Here is a 14,619-nt window from a genome sequence, read left to right on the forward strand (position 1 = left end):
TTAATGATGTTAGTCAACGATAACTGAGTTGTAGGTCACATTAAACAAACAAACAAAAAACAAAGCATTTCTGAGGTCTGTTGCACCTGAATATTTGCATAAATATTGTGATGCAAAATTTGCATGATTCAAAAATGTGAACTAGTAAAGACACAATATAAAAAACAAAACTTATGTGATTGAGTTATGTTTTAAAGTAAAAAAATCTAATGTTGGAACATGCAAAAAATGTATGTATATATATATATATATATTAGTATATATATATATATATATATATATATATATATATATATATTAGTATATATATTAGTAAATCCACAAATAAAATGACGTTAGTATTTTTTCTGTTATTTATTTTTAATGCTCAAAATAAAACGTAAAAGATGATAAACTAAAAATAATACATCAAATGAAAAGGAAGGTATTAAATACGTTCAAACTAGAAATAATTTTGAGAATGGGAAGTCATTAAAGACAGGAAAGTAACAGCAGATGACGCCTTTTTTTCTGTTAATTTTCATTTATATGCGTACGCGCGGGTGACGTACTGACGTCTATCACGCCGGTCACGTGACCGCGAGCAGCCGCCCAGCTGGAGGAGATCACGTGACCGCGTTTGTTGTCCTCGAACCGCACGGCCACTGCGCTGCGATGTCATTATCATCGTTTTCTACTTCTTCCTAATTATCATCGCCCCTATGACCGATATTTTCCCGACGGAGCTCATCCGCGGCGGGGCCGAGCTGATCGCGAACGTTTATTCAATGTTTTCCGGCTGAAAGAGCCGCTGGTGGAGCCCTGTGCGGGACAGAAAGACGAGAGAAAGGTGAGCTGCGCGTCGTCTGGTGTGTTTGTCTCTCGGATTTGGGTTGATAAACAAGTTCTTGATTCAATCGCAAGACCATTGCAACGTTCAAGCGAAAAGCATACATTACTGAGATATTACATATTAATCATCACAGACCGCTGACTCATTTAAATACAAAGAAGCCGTTTAGTTAGGGTCACTTTAGATGTGTTATTTTGTGATCATTATATGAGGAAAGCTCATAATTCATAATAATTACTTATATTAACACACTACTACTATTTTAAGCTAAATATTGTGATAAGAGATGACACATTCAACATTGCTGGTGGTTAAATTGGCCTTTAGTCACGATTACTCGGTTCAAAATAAAAGTTTGTTTACATACTATATGCAAATATGAAAAAAATGTTTGAATATAAACACTTCTATATAATTTATATTATAAATATAAATATTTTACATACAGTATAAATCTAACATATTTTTCCTTAATTTATGCATGCATGTGTGTGTATTTAAATACACATAATAAATATACCCACCACCCACACATATAGTATGTAAACATAAACTTTTATTTCGAATGGATTAATCGTGACTAATCGTTTTGCAGAAATGAAATTATAGTCATACTCATTTAGATAAATAGCTTAAAGAGATTTGTCACCCAAAAAAAGGAAAACCTGTCATCATTTCTCACCCTCCACTTGTGCCTTTCTTCTTCTGAGCACAAAAAGAAGGTATTTTGAAGAATGTTGTTAACCAAAAAGTTGACGGTAGCCATTGACTTCCATAGTATTTTTTTTCCATACTTTGGAAGTCAATGGCTACCGTCAACTTCCTCAAAATACCTTCTTTTGTGTTCAACAGAAGAAATAAACTCAGACAGTTTTATAGCAGCTTGAGGGTTAGTAAACGATGGCTGAATTTTACATTACATTTTACATTTATGCATTTAGCAGACGCTTTTATCCAAAGCAACTTGCAGTGCATTCAGGCTATATAATATTTTTTTAGCAGTATATGTGTGTTCCCTGGGAATTGAACCCCTTGACCTTTTGCGCTGCTAACACAATGCTCTACCACTGAGCCACAAGAACACTACTATTTTAGATTTTTATGTGAACTGTCACTTTAACTAGGTTACTTTCAGTAGTCTGATCACATCGTGCAATCAGAAGTGAAATAAATGTTTGCACTTCTTGTTTCTCATGGGAAGCATGAGTCTTCTAGGTGCTCTCGGTCGTCTCGGGACAGAGTTGCGAAAAGCTGTTGTTTACAAACTCAGAGTCGATGTGAAATTCCTGGAGTAGCTCTGATAAGTTTCTCTCGTGCCGTGACCTGACATTTACTTTTTTTATTTTTTTTATCCAGGTCGTGAAGCTCTGTGAATCTGAAAATGGCCGTGTGGCAGCAGTTCAGACTGCTTCTGTGGAAGAACTATATTCAGCAAGTGAGTATTTTATAGTATCTTATATTTTCAATGCATGTGCTGGTATTTCTCTTGCTTTATGTTGGATTTAGGCGTAGATGGTTGTTGATGGTATAAATCTCAGCTTTGTTATGATTCTACACAAACGTCAAGGGTTTTAGGGCACTGATGATCACTAGCGGTCAACAGTTTAGGGTCAGTACAAGTTTTTTTTTGGGTGACATTAAAAAAAATTATTTCTGTTTTAAAAATAGGCTGTTCTTTTAAACTTTATATTCTTAAAAAAAATCATGAAAAAATGTACCAGTTTTCACAAAAAATATTAAACAGCAGAAACTGTTTTTAACATTGAGAAGAAATGTTTCTTGAGCAGCAAATCATCATATTATCATGATTTCTGAAGATCATGTGACACTGAAGACTGGAGGAATGATGCTGGAAATACAGCTTTGATCACAATAATAAATGACATTTTAGAGTATATTATTAAATATAAAACAGCTGTTTTAAAATGTAAAATTTAATATAAATCAACTAAATGCAGCCTTCTTTCAGAAACACACACACACACACAGATCTTAAACACCCCAAACTTTTGACCAGTGGTATATATATTTGAATAATATTTAAAAAACAATATCTTCCCTATCATATTTGTCTTGTTTCCCATATACAAATATCTAAATCCTTAAATCAAGAAACATTTAATTGTGTTTCTTGATTTAATGAAAGTCTTTATTTTGATTTATTATTATTATTTTTCAGAAAACGAGGCATCTTATCTCACGCCGTTGTGCGTCTCAAACAAACGTATCTTGTTTTAATAATCTTGCACTGGAGAACATTTTTTGACTTATTGTGTTCATATAAGCTTTTTGTGCTCCTTCGGATTTATCCCTTTACATCTTTACTTGGTCTTAAAAAGGTCTTAAATATATCTTCATAAAACCTGCAAATATATAGCATTAACCCTGGGTTACAAAGCCCACAAATTATGCCGCCAAAGGTGGAGTGTGTGGAAAAAGAAAAATGCAGTTCAGAAATGTTAAATATGTGATTTAGATTCTGGCAATCACATCATACACTTCCTTCAAACTAGCCTCATTAAACATTCATGTATTGTGCTGTCATAAACTACCACAATATGTTACAAGATATGCTAAAAGACAAACACAGCATGTTTAGTTCATCAAATCAATGTTAATGAACCTTGTAAGTATGCAGAGAAGAATGCGTGAAATCTCAACTTGCTCAGATGAATCATTTAGAGCAAAGGATGAACGATGTGAAAAATGGAACAAGATCATCCAAAATTATGATCAAAAAATACTTTTTAATGTGTGAAAAGCCTATTAGAGTTCATTTGGTGTGAAAATGGTCAGAGTTAAATCTATAAAGATGAAATAGTTCAGTTAAAGAAGCCTGATGTTTTAGTTTAAATGTTATTAATAGACAGAATCAAATATCTTTAACCCTCCTAAAGAAATGTATCAACTAGTTTGTGGCGGATAAAAGTGCACAAGTTAAACAAGGGCGTGGAGTTGAATTTAATCATTACCTCATTCCCCTTACTTGCTATAATCATTGAACTGGGCTGTACTGAATGACTTCTGTGTTCCTTCTCGTATTTAGATTAGATTTGAGACTCTCTTTCATAGACGCAAGACAACAGAAGCTCTGTTGAACACCGCTGCTTCGCTTTGGTCGTGTTTGCCGTGTTTTTGGCTCTGGTTATGTCAGACCTTTGTAGTGTGTGATAGTGTGCAGCTGAAGTCTATCTCAAGTGAACTTTCTAAACAGTCCGTGGCGCTGGATCAAAGTGCTGTGAGGAGTGTCCCAGCTCTCTCCTGATAAAGGGCTGTTTGCACACTACCGGGCTCCAGCTGCTGCTAGGAAGTTCATGCCTTATTATGGCACACAGCGCTGCCTTTCTGACCCAGATCAGAGGTGTAAAGTTCTCCATCGATCGAGATCAAGCCCCAGGTGCTGTGTGGGATCCTGCTCACTAACACTTATTGACACTAGATCTGCAGCATCAATGTGACTGATTCACCTGCTAACACAAGCTTACACATGCAAGCTGATGAAAACTGAGAGCATTTTACTATCATGACGCTAACTCTGAAAGTAAAACATTTTTTTTTTTTTTTAATTGCAAAATATTTTTTATATGTTACTTATATTTTACTTTGGATTTTTATTGAATTTTTTTTGTCTTGTCATTTTTGTTTTAATACTTCCAAAAATTAAACAAATATATGCAAATATATGCAATAAATGTAATTGATTAACACAAAAGGAAGCTGGCATACTATTCCCATTTTATATATATATATATATATATTGTTTTTATTTTTTTCATGTATATAGGCTAAACATTTATCATTTGCACAACACAATAATATTTTTATTGATTTGTTAATTATACTTTATTTTTATTTGGTTATATTTTACTTTATAATTATGGAAGTATATTCATAGAAATACAGCTAACATCATGACTCTAAAATCATCAATTGAACCACAAACAGTTTATTTCAATGGTAACGCAATTGTACTTTTTATTATTTTATTTTAATATAAGTAAAATTACAAATGTTTCATTGTAACAGTCTAAATTACTGAAATTAATTCATAAAAATGCAGCAAACACGTCATTGTAAAATCTAAAATTATTTTATTTTATTTTATTTGACGGATGCTTTTATCGTAAGCACTTAGTTACATTTTTATCAGTTCCTGCTTTCTCTTGGTTTATTTAATTTGATTTGATTTGTCTTTTATTACTTTAAATAACCATTTAACAATCCACGTCCTCTATGTAAGTAACCATTGTCCCATTTTAACATCTACTGTACATGCATCTCTAGCTGTCTAACTAGCCATCCATCCATGCATCAATCTGTTTGACGGTTGTCCTCTTTCTCTCGCTCTGCAGAAGCGTCAGATCCTGGTCACTCTGGTGGAGATCGCTCTCCCGCTGCTCTTCTCAGCCATCCTGATTGTCCTGCGACAGAAGGTGTCGTTCATCAACTACCCCAATGCCACACACTACGACAGCTTCGGTCTGAGCGGCCTGCCGTTCCCCCTGTGCTTCCAGGACCTGCAGCTGGCCTACGTGCCTGCAAACGCCAGCGTGGTGCGGCAGATCACGGAGGACGTGCAGCAGAGCCTGCGCGGCTGCATCAGCACCGGTGAGAGCTGAGGCTTTTGGACTGTTTAACCATCTCCAAACACGACAGAGCTGTGCCTTAAATCATTGCCTGATCTCGTTATCACCTCTCTCTATATGGACAATGAAATAGAAAAAACATGGAAATAGGGAATAGCAAAGAATTATTGTATTTAATTTTATATTATATTATTTAGTTTTTTGTTTTAATAATATTGTTAAGAATGACATAAAGAAAAATACATACAGCAGATATAATGGGTGCATTAAATTGGCTACATGGCAAATCTGCTATTAGCAGAAATAGAGAATGTTATTTTATTTTTCTATTTATAGTCAAAATTAGCAAAAAAAAAAACTCATTTATGTACATGTAGTGTACATAAAATACACAAAATATTTATTTTGTTACTTTAATGGTATTTTTTATTTCATTTTATTATCTATTATTGTATTTTATTAATCTTGCCAAAAATGACAAACATGAAAATATTTATGGGCAAACATGCAACATACTGACTACATGTAAAAGTTGGAAATAGAGAATTATTTTTTTTCCAATTTATACTGTCCTAAAATGGCACATATATATATATATGAGATATTGCATCTCCTCAAGGCAGTTGTTTTTAAATTCCTTGTCCAGAAATATATATATATATATATAAAAATTAGCAAGAAAGATGTCTAGAAATTTCAACTCATGATTGTAATATCTCTTAAACCTTTTTATTGCATGTCTTATTGGAAGTAAGTCATGGAAGTTCATTGGTCCAAAAGTGTGTGAACCCTGGCATTAGCGTAGCTGCTGTGTTGTCTCTACAGTATGTGTGAGTTTGCAGTTGAATGAAAGCATATATTGAGGGTTTGTGAATAAATAGCGTCTTGACCTCGCCAGAAACCTCATGGCCGCTTTTCTTGACATAAATAGCCTCTGCTTGCTTGACCCTTGAATTGTCCTGGTGCTTCTGTTTATGAGCTGTCATAAAGGCCTGCAGGGAAATATGCAGGAAGTGAGTCACGTAATGAACCAATCTCGGGGCTGTGTCCTGATCATGGGACTCATGCCGGACCCGGTTTGCATCTTCCTGTCGCTCTGAGCAAAGAGATCCATAATCTGATGCCTCAACTTTGACTGTTAAATGAACAGCGTAATGTTGTTAAAGTGCTGTGTGATATTGGCAAATGACTCCCTGCCTGAAAGTCCTGCTTTAAAAGAGTCTGCAGCACGGCTGATGTAATGAATGTCAGCCATTTTGACACTTTAAACCCAGATTTGTGGGATAGCTGAGATGAGGAGGTTTCAGGCAAACGCATTATTTATCTGAAATTACAGAGCTTTAAGAAGCAGTTCATGTCTAGCTGGATGTGATGAAAGCGATGGCTTGAGGATAAACGAGTTTAATGCAGGTTGTGATTCGGTGAAGTCTCATTTGACCGAGTCAAGCAGATCATTTTGACTGATTCTTTTGGGCTGTTTCATTCAAAATAACCAGATCATTTGTTCATGAGCAACATTAATCACGTGCGATTGTTCAACAACAACATAATAGAAAGACGTTTTGTCTATTTATTGTATTTATAATGTTTTGCAGCTCAGCTCAGACTGAAAAATATGTCTAGTATGTCAACACTGAAAGAAAGCAGAACTTTTTTTTGCTTTTATATTGTAAGTTTTTGTTTTATTTTATGTTTTTGTAATGTTTTAAATGGGCTTTTATTTATATATTTTCAGTTTACATATTTAATTTAAAATAATTTTGTTTTAGTGATTGTTGTCATTTTTATTCGTTGTTTTATATTATTATTTAGCTTAGGGGTTGGGGCTAGGTTATAGTTATGTGATGTTGATGATTAAATGATTTTAGATGATTTTAGTGATGTTATTCCTTATTTTCCTTATTTTTGTTATTTCATCTAATATTTACATTTTATTTTAGCTTTATTTTAATTACAATTATTTTTAATAGTTTTAGCTTTACCTAACAATAGCAACACTGTCACTAACAGAACAGATGCATATTTTTGATAGTTAAAACACAACACTGTCATTAACAGAACCAGTTGAGCTTTTTGGTAGTTCACAATAACAAGGCTATCACTAAAAGAACAGATTGATATAAAAACCCAATTCCAAAAAAGTTGGGACACTGTACAAATTGTGAATAAAAACAGAATGCAATGCTGTGGAAGTTTCAAATTTCAATATTTTATTCAGAATACAACATTGATGACATATCAAATGTTTAAACTGAGAAAATGTATCATTTTAAGGGAAAAATAAGGGACTGAGGAGACAAGTTGCTCAAGTTTAGGAATAGGAATGTTGTCCCATTCTTGTCTAATACAGGTTTCTAGTTGCTCAACTGCCTTAGGTCTTCTTTGTCGCATCTTCCTCTTTATGATGCACCAAATGTTTTCTATGGGTGAAAGATCTGGACTGCAGGCTGGCCATTTCAGTACCCGGATCCTTCTTCTACGCAGCCTTGATGTTGTAATTGATGCAGTATGTGTTCTGGGATTGTCATGTTGGAAAATGCAAGGTCTTCCCTGAAAGAGACGACTAGAACTTGGATATACCTTTCAGCATTGATGGTGCCTTTCCAGATGTGTAAGCTGCCCATGCCACACACACTCATGCATCCCCATATCATCAGAGATGCAGGCTTCTGACCTGAGCGCTAGAGCCCGACCGATATGGATTTTTGGGGGCCGATGCCGATATTAACTCGAAAAGAGCCGATTTATAAGCCGATATTTTGATTCGAAAAATAATCTGGATATTAGACCCATTTCCTATAAACTGCATTTACACAACATTCAATAGCAAAATATCTGCCTGTTCTATGTATGTGGGCTGTATAAACCATTTTCCAGAATGGACTATGTTAAAAAAAAGCCTTAGATTACAGTCTCAATGACTAAACAATTGCACATCAAAAGTATATATTTTTTAATGATCAAAAAACAGTCTGGTTTTAAACATTTAACACTTTTACTTTCTTCCAGTTGAAGCTGGTTTTAACAGTCTGTGTGTTTACTGTAAATAAATTATAATACTAAAGTTAAAGTATTTGCAGAAGTAGTCCCACACTTTGCTGCTACAGCATTCACCTTTTTCAGCCATCTGTAGGCAGAAAGAGAGACGGAGAAAGAATAAGCATGTGTATTAATAATATCACCATGTATCATTACTCATGTCATCATTAGAATTATAATAATAATAAACTGGGATCTCCTACATAGGCAAAAATGAGAAATATATATTTTTTTATTTTTCAAGCAATAGGTATTACCTACTTATATTTAACAATATTATTTCAACATTTTCCTGTTATGTCTGTAAAGCTGCTTTGAAACAATATGTAAAAAAAAAAAAAAAAAAAAAAAAGCGCTTGTTCAGCTCACATTTATTTACATGTCCCCTCTGGTTTAATCATTTCTGACGCACCTACTGTAGTTACTGTAACTACACTATATTTGCTCTCACAGACACATTCACAACAGACCCGTATATCTTCTCCTCTTCTCTTTGTGCAGTCTGAATCAAAACATCGTCTTGCCTACTATTACCGGAAGATTACGGAATCAATTCGAAGTTGAATGGTTAACGTTAGTGTCATGGACACACCGCTGTCAATTTTGAGAAGAACCACCTTCAAACAAGTTAATAGCAAGCATTTAAGGGGCCTGCTAAAAAGGAAGCTATTAGCGTTAGAGTAACGTAACCAGCCTGAATTCACCAAATTGTTCTCTGGACCTGAGGGTAGCCTCTTCTTCCTTGCTTCTCTCTTAATTCTCATCAGCAGGACTAGCGCTATCGCTCGCTTCTTACAATGGGACAGATATATGTTTGCTGCTGACCGAAAGGAGGAGGAACAGACTATGAAAGAGCTCCCGCTAAACGTTTTTAAAACTCCGCCTATGCCATAGCGCAGCGCAAATCGCGTTGTATCTGAAGGGCAACGCTGAGCCCAGCGGCAAGCGCCGTGCATACCGCGTACTGTGTGAAAGGCCCAATTACGCGGTCATTATGTGGGAAACACACCGCAATAGAATAAGAATAAGTTAAACGCTAACGTTATAGTTTGACCTCCTATTAACGTTCGCGCTCTTCCACTGATAAACATGGTATTAGCTTTGTGGCTAATCTAATATAGCAATGCATTAGCGGCTTTAGTGATGTTACAGAATATTTAGAAGTGATAATGATAGGACCGTTAGCTAGAACTACCACACAGTTTTTATATACAGGGTATGAACTAAATCTACAATCATTTCACTTGACGAACGACAGACTCACCGTCAAAACAGTTGATCGCTTTCTTCTGTAGTGGACTTCTGGCGCTGTTGTTAACTCCGGAGCTGCAGAGCTCCCTCTGGTGGGCACACTGTGCAACACTCATAACATGAGTGAAGCATGAGACTCTGTTTCTCATGTTTCATCGGCCGTTATAAATGCCGATGCCGATTTAAATGCAATTAGCTTATATCGGCCGATAATATCGGCCGGCCGATATATCGGTCGGGCTCTACTGAGCGCTGATAACAACTTGGGTTGTCCTTGTCCTCTTTAGTCCGGATGACATGGCGTCCAAAAAGAACTTCACATTTTGATTTATCTGACCACAGAACAGTTTTCCACTTTGCCACAGTCCATTTTAAATGAGCCTTGGTCCAGAGAAAACACCTGCGCTTCTGGATCATGTTTAGATATGGCTTCTTTTTTGACCAATAGAGTTTTAGCCATCCACGGCGAATGGCACGGGGGATTGTGTTCACCGTTCACCGTTTTCTGAAAAGTGATCCTGAGCCCATGTTGTGATTTCCATTAGAGTAGCATTCCTGTATGTGATGCAGTGCCGTCTAAGGGCCCGAAGATCACGGGCATCCAGTATGGTTTTCCGGCCTTGACCCTTACACACAGAGATTGTTCCAGATTCTCTGAATCTTTGGATGATATTATGTACTGTAGATGATGATAACTTCGAACTCTTTGCAATTTTTCTCTGAGAAACTCCTTTCTGATATTGCTCCACTATTTTTGCCGCAGCACTGGGGGAATTAGTGATCCTCTGCCCATCTTGACTTCTGAGAGACACATTTAACTTTTCCGGCCTCTTATTGCTACCTGTCCCAACTTTTTTGGAATGTGTAGCTCTCATGAAATCCAAAATGAGCCAATATTTGGCAAAACATTTCAAAATGTCTCACTTTCAACATTTGATATGTTATCTATATTCTATTGTGAATAAAATATAAGTTTATGAGATTTGAAAATTATTACATTCCTTTTATACCCACAATTTGTAGCCCACAGTGTCCTAACTTTTTTGGAATCGTTTTTGTTTTTTGGTAGTTCACAATAACAAGGCTATCATTAACAGAACAGATGAATGTATTTTGGTTGTTTTTTGGTAGTTAACCATAATGTTATCACTAACAGTACAGATGGATATATTTTGGTAGTTAACAATAACAACACTATCACTAATAGAACAGATTCATAAATATTGGTAGTTTTTCAGTGGTCAACAGTAACAACATTTTAATTACCTTTTACCGTAGCTTTTGGTAATTTGTTCTAATATTGGATTTAGGGGAAGTCGTGGCCTAATGGTTAGAGAGTCGGACTCCCAATCGAAAGGTTGTGGGTTCGAGTCCCGGGCCGGCAGGAATTGTGGGTGGTGGGAGTGCATGTACAGTTCTCTCTCCACCTTCAATACCACGACTGAGGTGCCCTTGAGCAAGGCATCGAACCCCCAACTGCTCCCCGGGCGCCGCAGCATAAATGGCTGCCCACTGCTCCGGGTGTGTGCTCACAGTGTGTGTGTGTGTGTTCACTGCTCTGTGTGTGTGCATTTCGGATGGGTTAAATGCAGAGCACAAATTCCGAGTATGGGTCACCATACTTGGCTGAATGTCACTTCACTATTATATTTAAAAACTAGAATGGTTCAGAACTAGACCTGGTTCCCTATTTTTTACCGAAGACAAAATATCAATTTAAGCAGGATTTCACAAGTGCCTTAATTACTTATTTATTGTTATGAACTCTCACTGTTGTTTACATTGGCATGTGAGTTGCACAGATGCTTCCTGGATGTGTGTCGTTATTGAGGACTCTGAATTTGCCTGTTGATCCTCGAGGCGTGTGGAGATCAGATCAGGACTGGACAGAGACAGGTGTTGCTCTCTCTGAACCGGCTCAACCGACAACCCTTGCTTTCACAGATTGAGATACTGTAACACACAATAAATAACAACGTGAGGACTGGATTACATGTACTTGACCCAAATATGAAAACTGTCATTATTTGGTCTCCTTCAGACCCTTTAAATTGTGTTTTGTGGAACAACAAAGAACAATAAAACTACAATAACATGTACCTTATGAAATCCAAATAATAAAAATCTTTTTTCATTTTTTTGTTGCATAGTAATAAATAAGAATATGGGTTTATTACAACTCGAGGGTGATATAATGGCAGACTTTTCTTGTTTTGGTCAAGTATTGCTTTAAAGATGCTCGCTTGTTGGGGTCAAAAGGATGCTTTTGTGTGTGTGTGTTTAATTGGATTTAGTTGGTAAATCCCAGTTGTAACCTGGCTGAATTCCCAGTTTTGCCTAGTGCCTCATTAGCTTTTCCTTTTAATTTTATTTTCTCTTGAAAAAAAAAAACACAACCCACCAGCAATGGTGATCATTAACATATGTTTCCAGTAGGCTGACAAATCCTAAAATCAATTATTTTTAAGGTCAAACAGTGAGCCAGTGTCCACACATCTACTTTAAAGGTCACATGGTTTCATATGATTGGTAAAATGGTTACCTATCTCATTGATTCATCTATTCATACATTTTGATACATTTACATTTAGCTGACGCTTTTATGCGAAGTGACTTACAGTGCATTCCAGCTATACATTTGTGTGTATGTGTGTTCACTGGGAATTGAACCCACAACCTTTTGCAGTTTACCCTCAAACCTTCTGCACACTTAATTGATCTTATGTAACAATATGAACAATTTGTGTTTGTTGGAGAAACGCGTTCTTTGCTACCATGATGCTGAAATGTTGTGAATGGTTTCTAAGGTGTTGCTAAGGCAGTCTTGGTCCTAAAATTATGATACTAAAATTTAAATTTTTTTGTTGCATAGAAATTACCTTTTTGGACTATGTTTACATGATAATTTAAAAAATATATTTTTAATTTATGCACAATTAATTGATTGCATATTTACACAAAAATATGAACAATTAGCATTTGTCTGATGAATTAGTTTTTGTGGCCATGATGCAAAAATGATATATATTATTAATAATAATAATAGTAATTATTATTATTCTATTTTAAAATTGAAATTATTTGCATAAAGAAAATGAATGTGAATTTAATTACATGAAATGCACGATAATCAAACGCATTTTCAACTTTTTGTGCAATGAATTGCTCACTCAAAAATATTAACATTTAAAGTTAGTAGAGGGCTGATTGTTTTGCTGTTATAATGCTCAAGTGTTTTTTGAAGTTATCTTCATATCAGGTGTGAAAATTCTACACCTATTAATGATGTGTCTTGATCTTGTTTTGCAGTGCGTGGTTTTGAAACTGAGGAGCAGTTTGAGGAGTTTGTGAAAACGGACCCAGAGTCAGGCAAGATCTTGGCAGCCATTGTGTTTGAGCACCAGTTCACACACGAGGACGAGCCGCTTCCTCTTCAGGTGAGATGTTACAGACCAGACGGACCTGTGTGTTAATGCATTAGCATTCCCAGTCACCCTCTTCCTGTTTGAGATCAGCCTGATCAACTGCATGCTGGACACTTCAAATCGTTATGTAGAAATGTTTTTACTCCAGCATCAAGTGAAAAAAATACAGTATTATATAAAAATATAGAATTATTATTATTATTTAAATAGGTATTTTACTTATAATTTAAATATATGAATTGTTTTTGTTTTTGTTATTATTATTATTATTATTATATTAAAAATAATGTTATTTTATTATAATATTTACAAATTATTATTATTAAAATACAATAACTAAATGTATTCCATTGATAATAATTCATTATAATTTAAATATATGGCTTTATTATTATTATTAAGCAAAATTATATTTTGCATAAAGAAAAGGAAGCTTTTTGCATTCTAACAATATTTGTATGAATTTGCATGATATTAAACCCATTTTCCCCTCAAATTATTATTAATGCAATAAATCCCATGTTGTTTACTAATAATAGTAATAATGTAATAAAAGCCACCTTATTATTATTATTATTTTTGTTTATTAAAAATGGCCTAAATTACGTTAGATTTGCTTGTTAATTTTTTACATTGTCATATATGTATGTATGTACTGTATAAATGTGTGTGTGTGTGTGTGTGTTTGTGTGTGTGTATAAACAACTGAAACGAAAAATGAGAACTGGGGAAAAATAACAATTAGATGCAATTAGATTAACTAATGCGAAATCCATTTTCTTTTGATTCTGGTGTGAAATATAGAGCATTCTTGTCAGTTTTCGTGAGAGTCGCCCATTTATGAGGATAGCCGTTACTTAAAGCCAGTGTTCCTGAAGGAAATGTTCTTTTCTGAAGATTTGAAGACAAAATAAGCTGTTTTCCACAGAAGTCAAGAGTGCAGTCGCATCTAGCTGGAGGAATCAGGCCATTAGTGCTCTAGCAACAAATACCCTCAAGACCATATTGCTTTCATGACTCCAGCGCCTGCCGCCTGCACCACTGAATCTTCAGGCTGAAGAGTTTCAGCCGTTTTGAGATGCATTGGCTGAGGTTTCTCCATGTGCCTAATGGAGAGCTGAGGTGCGCTCTGAGGACACGAGTGGATCATCATCTCCTTCACTGATGCTGTAATGAGTTTAGCACAGCTCTGGTGCATGAGCTGGATCAGCGTCCAGGAAGAGAACACATTTCTGTGTAAATTATTCATCTAATGTATGTTTTTAAACTGTTAATTTCAGAATGGTTTTATGAATGATTTACACAGAAATTAGTTTTCCTCATGTCATGAATGAGGCCCAAAATGACCGTTTGTTCACATGATGAAACATTGGAGAGATATATTTTACAGTGGACAAAAAAACCTTTGTTAGGTGAGCAATTAGACCTTTGCAATTTAATAATAATAATAAACATCATATATGTTATTATTTATTAACAATATATT

The 14,619-nt window shown here is 35.2% G+C and overlaps 1 protein-coding gene across 1 annotated transcript in view; it reads left to right on the top strand.

The window, feature by feature from the left end:
* The first annotated feature begins 593 nt into the window (after positions 1-593).
* abca3b (ATP-binding cassette, sub-family A (ABC1), member 3b) overlaps positions 594-14,619 on the top strand; it is a 42,434-nt gene continuing 28,408 nt past the window's right edge. Inside the window, exons 1-4 of the mRNA XM_059561673.1 lie at positions 594-829; positions 2,189-2,267; positions 5,185-5,440; positions 13,018-13,145. Of these exons, the coding sequence (XP_059417656.1) occupies positions 2,214-2,267; positions 5,185-5,440; positions 13,018-13,145 (438 nt within the window). The 5' untranslated portion in view covers positions 594-829; positions 2,189-2,213. The remainder of the gene's footprint in view (positions 830-2,188; positions 2,268-5,184; positions 5,441-13,017; positions 13,146-14,619) is intronic.

Source organism: Carassius carassius, chromosome 1 (genome assembly GCF_963082965.1).
Source record: "Carassius carassius chromosome 1, fCarCar2.1, whole genome shotgun sequence".
Lineage (NCBI taxonomy): Eukaryota > Metazoa > Chordata > Actinopteri > Cypriniformes > Cyprinidae > Carassius > Carassius carassius.